Here is a 12,915-nt window from a genome sequence, read left to right as displayed (position 1 = left end):
ATAGTAATCAAATTGACAAAAATTAACAACAGAGAAAAGTTATTAAAAGCAACAAGGGAAAAACGACAAATAACATACAAGGGAACTCCCATAAGGGTAACAGCTGATTTCTCAGCAGAAACTCTACAAGCCAGAAGGGAGTGGTATGATATATTTAAAGTGATGACAGAGAAGAACCTACAACCAAGAATACTCTACCCAGCAAGGATCTCATTCAGATTTGAGGGAGAAATCAAAAGCTTTACAGACAAGCAACAGCAAAGAGAATCCAGCACCACCAAACCAGCCCTACAACAAATGCTAAAGGAACTTCTCTAAGCGGGAAATATAAGAGAAGAAAAGGACCTACAGAAACAAAAACAAAACAATTAAGGAAATGGCAATAGGAACATACATATCAATAATCACCTTGAATGTAAATGGACTAAATGCACCAAGCAAAAGACACAGACAGGCTAAATGGATACAAAAACAAGACCCATATATATGCTGTCTACAAGAGACCCACTTCAGACCTAGGGACACATACAGACTGAAAGTGAGGGGATGGAAAAAGATATTCCATGCAAATGAAAATCAAAAGAAAGCTGGAGTAGCCATACTCATATCAGATAAAATAGACTTTAAAATAAAAAAATGTTACAAGAGACGAGAAAGGACACTATATAAAGATAGAGGGATCAATCCAAGAAGAAGAGATAACAATTATAAATATATATGCACCCAATATAGGAGCACCTCAATACATAAGGCAAATGCTAACAACTATAAAAGAGGAAATCAACAGCAACACAATCATAGTGGGGGACTTTAACACCCCACTTCCACCAATGGACAGATCATCCACACAGAAAATTAATAAGGAAACACAGCTTTAAATGACACAGTAAATCAGCTGGATTTAATAGATATCTATAGGACATTACATCCAAAAACAGCAGATTACACATTCTTCTCAAGTGCACATGGAACATTCTCCAGGATGGATCACATTTTGGGTCATAAATCAAGCATTGGTAAATTCAAGAAAATGGAAATTGTATCAAGCATATTTTCTGACCACAATGCTATGAGATTAGAACTCAATTACAGGAAAAAAAGTGTAAAAAACACAAACACATGGAGGCTAAACAATATGCTACTAAATAAGAACAGATCACTGAAGAAATCAAAGAGGAAATCAAAAAAAACCTAGAGACCAATGACAATGAAAATAAAATGATAAAAAACCTATGGGATGCAGCAAAGGCAATTCTAAGAGGGAAGCTTATAGCAATACAATCCTACCTCAAGAAACAAGAAAAATCCCAAATAAACAATCCAACCTTACACCTAAAGAAACTAGAGAAAGAAAAGCAAACAAAACCCAAAGTGAGTAGATGGAGAGAAATCTTAAAGATCAGAGCAGAAATAAATGAAATAGAGACAAAGAAAACAATAGCAAAAATCAATAAAACTAAAAGCTGATTCTTTGAGAAGATAAATAAAATTGATAAACCTCTAGCAAGACTCATCAAGAAAAAGAGGGAGAGGACTCAACTCAATAAAATTAGAAATGAAACAGGAGAAGTTACAACGGACACCGCAGAAATAAAAAGCACCATAAGAGATTACTACAAGCAACTATATGCCAATAAAATGGCAACCTGGATGAAATGGACAGATTCTTAGAAAAGTATAACCTTCCAAGACTGAATCAGGAAGACATAGAAAATGTGAATAGACCAATCACAAGGAATGAAATTGAAACTGTGATTAAAAATCTCCCAACAAACAAAAGTCCAGGACCAGGTGGCCTCACAGGTGAATTCTATCAAACATTTAGAGAAGAGCTAACAGCCATCCTTCTCAAACTCTTCCAAAAAATTGCAGAGGAAGGAATACTCCCAAACTCATTTTATGAGGCCACCATCACCCGGATACCAAAACCAGACAAAGATACTACAAAAAAAGAAAACTACAGACCAATATCACTGACAAATTTAGATGCAAAAATCCTCAACAAAATACTAGCCAACAGAATCCAACAACACATTTAAAGGATCACACACCATGATCAAGTGGGGTTTATCCCTGGAATGCAAGGATCCTTCAATATATGCAAATCAATCAATGTGATACACCATATTAACAAACTGAAGGATAAAAACCACATGATCATTTCAATAGATGCAGAAAAAGCTTTTGACAAAATTCAACACCCATTAATGATAAAAACTCTCCAGAAGGTGGGCATAGAGGGAACCTACCTCAACATAATAAAGGCCATATACGACAAACCCACAGCAAACATCATTCTCAATGGTGAAAATCTGAAAGCATTCCCTCTAAGATCAGGAACAAGACAAGGATGTCCACTCTCTCCACTACTATTCAACATAGTTTTGGAAGTCCTTGTCACAGCAATTAGAGAAGAAAAAGAAATAAAAGGAATCCAAATTGGAAACGAAGAAGTAAAACTGTCACTGTTTGCAGATGACACGATAGTATATATAGAAAATCCTAAAGATGCCACCAGAAAACTACTCGAGCTAATCAATGAATTTAGTAAAGTTGCAGGATACAAAATTAACACACAGAAATCCCTTGCATTTCTATACACCAACAATGAAAGGTCAGAAAGAGACATTAAGGAAACAATCCCATTCACCATTGCAACTTAAAAATACCTAGGAATAAACCTAACCAAGGAGGTAAAAGACCTGTACTCAGAAAACTATAAGACACTAATGAAGGAAATCAAAGATGACACAAACAGATAGATGGACATACCATGTTCTTGGATTGGAAGAATCAACATTGTGAAAATGACTATATTACTGAAAGCAATTTACAGATTCAATGCAATCCCAATCAAATTACCAATGGCATTTTTCACAGAACTAGAACAATAAATTTTACGATTTGTATGGAAACGCAAAAGACCCCAAATAGCCAAAGCAACCTTGAAGAGGAAAGATGGAGTTGGTGGAATCAGACTTCCTGACTTCATGCTATACTACAAGGCTACAGTAACCAAGACAGTATGGTACTGGCACAAAAACAGAAATATAGATCAATGGAACAGGATAGAAAGCCCAGAGATAAACTATGGTCAACTAATCTATGACAAAGGAGGCAAGGATATACAATGGTGAAAAGGCAGCGTCTTCAAGAAGTAGTGCTGGGAAAACTGGACAGCTACATGTAAAAGAATGAAATTAGAACACTTCCTAACACCATACACAAAAATAAACTCAAAATGGATAAAAGACCTAAATGTAAGGCTAGAGACTATAAAACTCCTAGAGGAAAACATAGGAAGAACACTCTTCAATGTAAACCACAGCAAGATCTTTTTTGATCCACCCCATAGAATAATGGAAATAAAAACAAAAACAAATAAGTGGGACCTAATGAAACGTCAAAGCTTCTGCACAGCAAAGGAAACTATAAGCAAGATGAAAGACAACCCTCAGAATGGGAAAAAATATTTGCAAATGAATCAACAGACAAAGGATTAATCTCCAAAATATATAAACAGTTCATCCAGCTCAATATCAAAAAAATAAACAACCCAATCAAAAAATGGGCAGAAGACCTAAATAGGCATTTCTCCAAAGAAGACATACGGATGGCCATGAGGCACATGAAAAGCTGCTCAACATCACTAATTATTAGAGAAATGCAAATCAAAACTACAATGAGGTATCACCTCACACCGGTTAGAATGGGCATCATCAGAAAATCAGCAAACAGTAAATGCTGGAGAGGGTGTGGAGAAAAAGGAACACTCTTGCATTGCTGGTTGGAATGTCAATTGATACAGCCACTATGGAAAACAGTATGGAGTTTCCTTGAAAAACTAAAAATAGAACTACCATATGACCCAGCAATGCCACTACTGGGCATATACCCAGAGAACACCATCATTCAAAAAGACACATGCACTCCAATGTTCATGGCAGCACTATTTACAATAGCCAGGACATGGAAGCAACCTAAATGTCCATCAACAGATGAATGGATAAAGAAGATGTGGTACATACATACAATGGAATATTACTCAACTGTAAAAAGCAATGAAACTGGGACATTTTTAGAGACATGGATGGACCTAGAGACTGTCATACAGAGTGAAGTGAGTCAGAAAGAGAAAAACAAATATTGTATATTAACACATATATGTGGACTATAGAAAAATGGTACAAATCCACCGGTTTGCAAGGCAGAAATAGAGACACAGATGTAGAGAACAAAATATGGACACCAAGTGGGGAAAGCGGGGAGGGTTGGGGGGGGGGAACGAATTGGGAGACTGGGATACCAAACTGTACACTCTAAATATATGCAGTTTATTGTAAAAAAATTTTTAGAAGTTAAAATAAATAAATAAATATCTAGTCACATTATTAGTTGTGGCAATCATAAGGCTGATTTATCTATATTTTTGAGTTATATTTTTTATTAGTTTTTAAAGATTCAAGGCTAGAAACAACTATAACATGAACTGCAGCTTAAAAAGGCCCATGCTAAACATAGTTCTTTTGAAGTATTTTTGAAAATTGTACATCCTTAATATTTATGGAATTGATCATGTAGTAGTGAAAACTGGATGGAAATAATGAGACTAACAAACTAAAAATCCTTCTTTCCTTTTTTTGCTTTCCTTATTTTCTATCCCAAAGCTGTGGACTTTCTCCTTTCCAAAATGATCCTGCCCATCCGCCACCCTCTCTCCCTGTACCCTGATGTCATGCATTAGTTTGGTTATTCACTTTCTTTTGAAATTTCAGTATTTTCTTTTTCATGTGCTATTTAATCTCAGAGTAGAATGTTGTTTAGGTCACATCTAAACTTAGAAGACATTCCTTAACCCTAATAATCCTGCCAATTATTTGTAGCATTTTTCTTAAAAATAGTGAAACACAATTTGCCTCCCTGTGACATCGTGCATTCATTCGTTTGGACAGTTCATACACTGGTTTTCACTAGTGCTATTCTGATACTGAAATCTCAAAGGTTAGCAATAACCTCTTACTCAATTAACACAGAGATATTTTCCAGTTCTTCTTCAAGTTTATATCACTTATATTTTGCACTTTATATCACTTTACATTATTGATTCTTCCTTCTTGAAAAATCTCTTTTCTAATGACTCCTATGACTAGGAAAATACAAGATAATGTTTAAGAAAATTTGTTGACTTTGCACATTTGCATCACAATTGTCATTACACACTCCCTAGTTCCCTAGTTCATTTGAATTTCATCACTCAAAGAATAGTTGTAAAGTCAGTCTTTGTTGAGGAAAAAAGGATTATTACAAATTATTTTGCCATAATTACAGACCACAGAGTTTTTATTTTGATTTAAATGTTTACCTTTCTCTGGCTGAAGAGAGATTGAAAGGACAAATTCACAGAACAAGTGGAGCAACAGTTTATACTCAAGAATGAATGGAACGGTTGTTACAGATCTAAAAATCTCAACATTACCACCGCATACATGGGGCTGGTACAGGTGTAGAACTGTGGAAAGAAGGGAACAGATAGATAAAACCTTTGATGTGTTTTTAAAATTCTTTGCGACAACTAACGTGTCTGTATATCCTTTGGCTTCATAGAACCCTTTGTTCTTACACTTTCTTTCCTAAACCAGTATTATCTCTACTGTGGGAAAACATAGCTACATTACTGTAAAAATACAGATGCTGTTGGTTGTATTTAGTATTCCGATCCAAGGTTTAAGGCCAAATTATTCTTCACCTTAGACCCAGGCCTCATCATTTTTCTCTTTTCCTCTAGAGGTTGGACCAATTTAGACCTCACTTAAAAAAATACTTTCTGAGCCAAAACGTTCTCATTGTTATCCGTAGATGAGGCCACTGGGAGAAGGTGGGTAATCCAGGAGGGTCAGACACAATCTTGGCAAATTTGTTAAAAAGTGTGCAGGGAACAGGAGCTCATGGGTACAACCTGAAGACACACACAGAGTGCTCTAAATAACCTCCCCTCCAAGATGGGCTGCCCAGGACAGAAAAGCCACATCTCAGAATGTGTTTGCTACATACTCTCCTTTAGAGGCAGGGATGTAATTGGTTCTTCCCAAACCAAGAAAGGCCATAGTGTCCTTTACAACTGCATGTAACCATCTTTTCAAGTTGTTTAAGCAATATGTTTATTGTGTGGGCTTCAAATAATTGCTGTACTTGATAATTTTACCTTCCAACACTCTCCCCCTTTTAAAAGCCATCTAAGATACTTGAATGACAGCTCTACTGTTTGACTTTGCTGCACATTTTCTTCTGCTGAAATGAGAGAACAAGGAGACTGAGGCTGACTGCATAATCCAGGAGAGAGAAACCTAAATTTGGACCCTGCCCTCTGCGAGATTCTGTAATTCTCACACAAAAATTTCAGGTAAGACACAGCTCAGATTTGTTGGTATTCTCTTTTTCACGTTCCTCTAACCCTGTGTTGTAGTTTCTCCATATGAAACTGTAAATTAGAATAGCTTCCTCATAATGGAAACTGGGTAGATTCTCAAATATATAACATTGCCTCTAGTATTAGAACTGGTCTGATTAAATGTTAGGTTATTTGTGTTTCATTTATAAAAATATAAGTAAACACGTTTAAATAAAATAACAATATTTTACTTAAATTAAGATGTTAGCTAAACCACATGGGCCAGGAATAAATTGTGGAATGACAACTTTATATCTTATTCCTTATTCAAGTCACATATACCAGATTTCCTGATCCTGAATATGGGGCAGAAGAAAATATCAAGCAGTAAGAAAAGAATATTTTTCTATTAAAGTAACTTGAGCAGCCACATTTTTGTTAGGAGGCTGTCTTCCTCATACAAGTGTTGTTGCCTTGCTTCTGTTTTTAACAAACTGGAGATTCCAGTCTTTACAGTTTCTAAAACTTTTTCCCCTGCCTAGAGGAATGGTTTTCCTGATTGGTTACTATTAGGGCATGCTCACTGATTGAGACGACAAATATTTAATGAGCATTGCTAACATGTCTTGAACACTGTCCTAGATTCTGGGAATATATCAGTGAGCAAAATAATGTCCTCTTACATTCAGGTGGCTGAGACATAAAAGCATACTAAGCATATAATACAACGCCAGATAGTGATGTGTGATTTGTAAAAACCAAAGCAGAGCTGGGAAACAGAGTAGTCAACATGAGTTAAATGAAGAAAGGCCTTCCTTATCACTCAGCTGTAAGAAGGAACGAAATTGGGACATTTGTAGAGACATGGCTGGACCTAGAGACTATCATACAGAGTGAAGTCAGTCCAAAAGAGAAAAACAAATATCGTATATTAACACACATATATGGAATATAGAAAAATGGTACAGAGCAACTGGTTTGCAAGGCAGAAATAGAGACACAGATGTAGAGAACAAACATATGGACACGGTGGGGGGAGGGGGGCATTGGGGTGGGGTGAATTGGGAGATTGGGATTGCCATATATACATTACTAATAAGAAAAAAATATCAAATGGTACACTTTAAATATATGCAGTTTATTGTATGTCAATTATATCTCAATAAAAATTCTTAAAAAAAAGAAATACACTGGACACACACACACAAAAGAAACACCTCTCTGAGTCTCTGATTTTTACCTGAACCTGAATGATATAACAAATTAAGGTATGTGAATATTGGCAAGAGGGAGTGAAGAACATCATAGGCCTTGATACCAGCCACACTAGGCATCAAATACCGGCGGGGCTGGAGTGGAGTCAGTGGAGGGAAGGGCAGGAGGAAATGAGAGCAGGGAGGAAGGTCTCCTTGGCCTTATAGACTGTGGAAAGGAATTTGGACTTTATTGCAAGTGTGTTTAAAAGAGTGAGAGCGATTGAACTTGGTGTACCCCCCAAAAATAATAAATAAATAAATAAAATTTTTTTAAAAATGCAAAAAAAAAAGAGTGAGAGCAAGAAATTGACATGATCAGCTTTAAAAAAAAAAAAAAAAAAAAACAGCCCTGGAGGTTTGTTGATGGTTTGGATGTGGAGTATTGAGAAAGGTGGTAAAGATGTAGCCAAAGTTTGTGACCTGAGCAACTGAGTAAATGGAGGTGACGTTGGGTGACATGGCAAAGAAGTAAGGACCAACCAGATTGGGGTGAGAAGGACCAAGAGTTTGTCATGGGCTCCTTGTGTTTTAGTTCCTTTTAATAGCAAATGGAGATGTTGAGTAAAAAAATTAGGTAGATAAATCTAGGTTGCAGAGACTTCACAACTAGGGTGAGAAAATGTGGCTTCATCTTATGTGGGTGGTTTTTATATCAAGTGGCTAGCTCACAGGTCACTTACAGAGAGAGAATAATCAGAAAAGGAAAAATATCAAGGACTAGGTCCTGAAAATACATTTATAGGTCAAGGCAACCAGGAGAAACTCTAACATAGGAGTCTCTAATAATGTATAGAGAGAGTAAGGAGAATGAATAGATTGCACAGATCTTCAATTAATGTAATTCAAAACTCAAAGTGCTTTAATGATATATACCGCTGTAGTTATTTCTGCTCTATATGGCAAAACATATATATAGAGAGTACCATCATGAGGTACTTTCCCAGCAAGTGATAAATTTCAACTGAGGACTGAAGCTTGTGTCCCCCACTTAGGATAAATTTTCAGTTAAAAGAAAATCATGTTATTTTGTAGTCTGAACCTTATTCATGCACATCAATTTCATTTTTAGATGTGTATTCAATGTGACAATACATGAAGCTTACTCTTCTTCCACAAAATTTTTTTATCACAGAGAGGACCAAGTTAAAAATAAAGAGTATTTTGAGAACTGTGCATATGTCACTAAACACGGAGAGAAATTAAGAATGGAAAGTGTGGAATGTTTTTCATGGAGATTTTTAAAAATAAGAGGGAACGCAAATGCCACAATTGGCCCTATTGTAAGCAATCATGGGGAAAAAGTCATTTTCCTTTTCTTTTTTCCAAAATCCGAATTGTACATAAACAGAAATACCATTTAAAACTATGTATGTGGTATTATTAAAGATTATAGTAATAAACTCTTACTTTGTGGCTATACATTCTTGCAGTGTTTTCTTCTATTTACAAGATCATGAACTATTATAATTATTTAAAACTCCAAGTGTTCTTACAAGGTTTGTCCCAGGCAGATGTTTCTGATCAAAGTTAAAAGCCTCTGAATGGTAAGGAGCATCTACCTTGGTTTACCTGGTGCTGAGGACACTACACAAAGGCAGGTGTTTAATGGACCGTGATGGGCATGGTAACCATGATGATAAGTCTGTCATAAGCACCCACACCTCCAGGTTCCTTGCTTCCTCCCATGATCACACTGGGGCAAAGATGCAGGGAACCTTTAAGTAATCTAAAATTATGCTGCTCATTGAATTATAAAGAAGTTCAGAGAATATCTTAAAGAGAAAACTTCCATAAAGTCATTTGTAACATGGTAATGTCTTGTTATTGCAGTTCTCTGGAGAAAAAATGAAAAACCCAGAAGGGAATAATCACTCTGATCCTGTGAGTGAATTCATTCTCCTTGGATTCCCTTGTACCTGGGAGGTTCAGATCTTCCTCTTCTCACTCTTCTCTGTGATCTATGTGTTGACACTGATTGGAAACCTGTGCATTATCTGTGCAGTGTGCTGGGACCACCATCTCCATACCCCCATGTACATCCTGCTGGCCAATTTCTCCTTCCTGGAGATGTGGTATGTCACTTCTACAGTCCCCAGTATGCTAGTCAACTTTCTGTCTGAGACCAAGACCATCTCCTTCTCTGGCTGCTTCCTCCAGTTCTACTTCTTCTTCTCTATGGGCACTACTGAGACCTTCTTCTTGTCTGCCATGGCCTTGGATAGGTACCTTGCCATCTGCAGGCCCCTTCACTACCCCACTGTCATGACAGGGCAGCGCTGCATCAGAATGGGAGCCTGCTGCTGGGTGTGTGGCTTCTCCTGTTTTCTCCTCCCAGTTTATCTCATCTCCCAGCTTCCTTTCTGTGGCCCCAATACTATTGATCACTTTTTATGTGACCCAGGACCCCTTATGAAGCTGTCCTGTGTGCCAGCTCCTGCCACTGAGATCACCTGTGCCATCTTTAACTCAGGCCTAATTTTCTCCACTTTCCTGTTCATTACCAGCTCCTACACCCTGGTGATCAGAGCTGTGCTCAGGGTCCCCTCAGCAGAAGGCCGGCATAAGGCTTTCTCTACATGTGGATCCCATCTGGCTGTGGTGTCCCTGTTCTATGGCTCCATCATGGTGATGTATGTGAGCCCAACAGCCAGCAATTCAGCAGGGATTCAGAAAATTGTGACTTTATTGTATTCTGTGATGACTCCGCTTTTCAATCCCTTGATCTACAGCCTCCGGAATAAGGAGATGAAGGAGGCCCTGAGAAAACTGTTTTGGAGCGTGATATTTGGTCAAAGACAGCCTCTCAAGAACTAGAATCCATATATATGTAGGACATATAAGGATATAAAATTATAAGAGGTTAATGGTTTTAAGTAAATTTGAGAGACAAAGGTGTTTCCTAAATGCCCTGGAATATTTTAGCATTGCATTTCAATGAAACAAATAACAAATAAGACCTTACCAGAATTTGCATAAATTTGCATTTGTACTAGGCTTCATTGTGTTAATGTTCCTGTGTGCATTTTATGGAAACAGGAAAATGCCAGACATTCTCAGGCATTTTTCAAGAAAAAACCGTATATAGCCCCGATGTCAACTGCTCATTTTTTGTCTTTGCACATTTAAGTAAATTGATCTCCGACCCCCAGTTCCATAGTGCTTAGATGTCTAGGGTCCCCACCACTATCTCCCTATGCACGCACACACACACCGTACAAACATGTTCATGTGTGCTTCTCTCCTCTCGCTCCTAGTTCACCTGCTGTCTTCTTTTGATCACATCAGTCTGGGTGTGAGACTCACCCCCTCAACATTTTCTCCAAAATCAAACTCTTCCAGCTTTGTGTGGGTTAATAAACCTGACTACAGGATGGGATTAGGGAGTCATAGGAAGAATTGCCATGCTAAACACCCAGTCACGTTCTCATAATATAGCTGGTGCTGCCTCTTTCTCTTCCTTTCTCATCCTCTCCCCACCTCCCACAAGAGTGACCAGAACATCTTTCCCTTCCTTATTCAAAATAATTTTGTCCATATATAGGCCCTTTGGGTTTGAGATTCTTCTCCAAATTAGCTTGTCAAAAAACTTATTCTCAGCAAAGCCAATATTTGAACAGCATCTGGTGAATGTAGTTTTCTCCAACTGGTTAGTTTTTGGGTTGTTTTAATGTCATATAACTTGATATATTCCATCTTTATCTTAGTACCACCTGGGAGCACTCACTACAAAGAATAACTGCACTTAAACTGAATAGAAATGAGAACTGGAAACAAGACTACCTGGAAAACACTTAATAAAACAATAATAATTCATATTGTAACTGCCTTAAAGTTTTTTAAAATGCTTTTCTCCCTGTGTGTATTAGAATGAAAATTAATCGTGCAGCTAGGATAGTGTGTGAGAGTCTGAGAACAGAAATAAGTAGTCTGGCCAATGTCTGAAATGAGGTATATTACTCTCCAGTTAATTTTCAAAGTGGCCTGGAATCATTATATTGCATCTTAGTAAATAAATCTTATGCTGAGCAGGCACAATCTTATCTACTTGTGAAATTGTACCCAGTTCCATAGTAAGCACAAAAAGAGCAGATTCACTGGTCTATCTTCATTTTAGCTATGCAAGGCAGATAAAAGTCAGGCTCTAAGTGAGGTGATAGTATGACTTAAAGTTTGGATATAGGGCCAAGGCTCCTCTCTGAAGCCCTTTGCATAAATCACAAAATCACAAAGCAGCAGGCCTCAGCTGCAAGTCTTGATCAGAAGTACTTTTATGCACCCGTTATTCAGCAGGGGACTTCCACACACATCAGGGTGCACATTTCTGCTAACAGGGCACAGGCTGGGTGACAGTAACCACTCTCTATCTTGGACAGGCTCCCTTATGCCAGGAACAAACTGCAGGGGGAGGGAAGAAGTGAGCCACATGCAGCCTTCCCCACCTTCTCTCATTGAGAGTACTGAATAAAAGGGGAAGGCAAGTGTTTAACCCTCCAACTCCCCCAAAAGAAAGAGGGAGAAGATAGGCATTAAAACATAGCATATCAATACTCATCAATTAGCTCTTGAATTAAAACACGGATATTTGCTCTCATCCCAGTACTTATTTTTCTGCCTGTTTTTTTCTACCAAATACTAGCAGATATTTGATGTGAATTTTCATAAAAATAATTTCAAAATGATTAAAATCAGTAAAAAACTTTAAAATGCTGGGCTCATGCAAAGTAAATACACAAAAGATAATAATCAGCAAGAAAACAGAATGGAAAGAAAATGCCATTCATAAGAACAACAAAAATGCAGCATACCTCTAAATATCAATAAATTCACCGAAAAATTAGTGAAACATATAAAAAGAAAACTGCAAATATTTAGCTCTAAACAGGAAAAAAATGAATAAGTGGAGATATGTACCATATTTGTGGATGTAACAAATAAATGTTGTAAATTTGTCATCCCAAATAATTTTATAAGTTTAATGAAAATAAAATAATGATAATAATGTCAAAATCATACTTATCCAAATGTTTAGTGATTGGAGATTGATTAAATGAATTTCACACTTTCAACTTATAGAATACCATACAAATATAGTACAGATATTCAAAATCATGTTTTGAAATGTATCTGATGAACTGGGCAAATGTTAACAATGGAATACTAAGTTTAATCTTTTTTTCCAAAATTGAAAGATGTACATAATTGTTTCCACATTTATTTTGTAATTAAGAAAATAAAAGAAGGAATTATATAGAAAATTTCACACTTGCCATT

The 12,915-nt window shown here is 36.9% G+C and overlaps 1 protein-coding gene across 1 annotated transcript; it reads left to right on the top strand.

Annotated features, from left to right (window-relative positions):
- The first annotated feature begins 833 nt into the window (after nt 1–833).
- LOC130844659 (olfactory receptor 11H6-like) lies at nt 834–10,458 on the top strand. Its single transcript, XM_057720776.1, has 2 exons — nt 834–849; nt 9,521–10,458. The coding sequence occupies exon 2, from the start codon at nt 9,676–9,678 to the stop codon at nt 10,456–10,458; it is 783 nt and encodes a 260-aa protein (XP_057576759.1). The 5' UTR covers nt 834–849; nt 9,521–9,675.
- The last annotated feature ends 2,457 nt before the right edge of the window (nt 10,459–12,915 follow it).

Source organism: Hippopotamus amphibius, chromosome 2 (genome assembly GCF_030028045.1).
Source record: "Hippopotamus amphibius kiboko isolate mHipAmp2 chromosome 2, mHipAmp2.hap2, whole genome shotgun sequence".
In the NCBI taxonomy this organism is placed as follows: domain Eukaryota; kingdom Metazoa; phylum Chordata; class Mammalia; order Artiodactyla; family Hippopotamidae; genus Hippopotamus; species Hippopotamus amphibius.
This window is presented reverse-complemented; position numbering and strand designations above follow the sequence as displayed.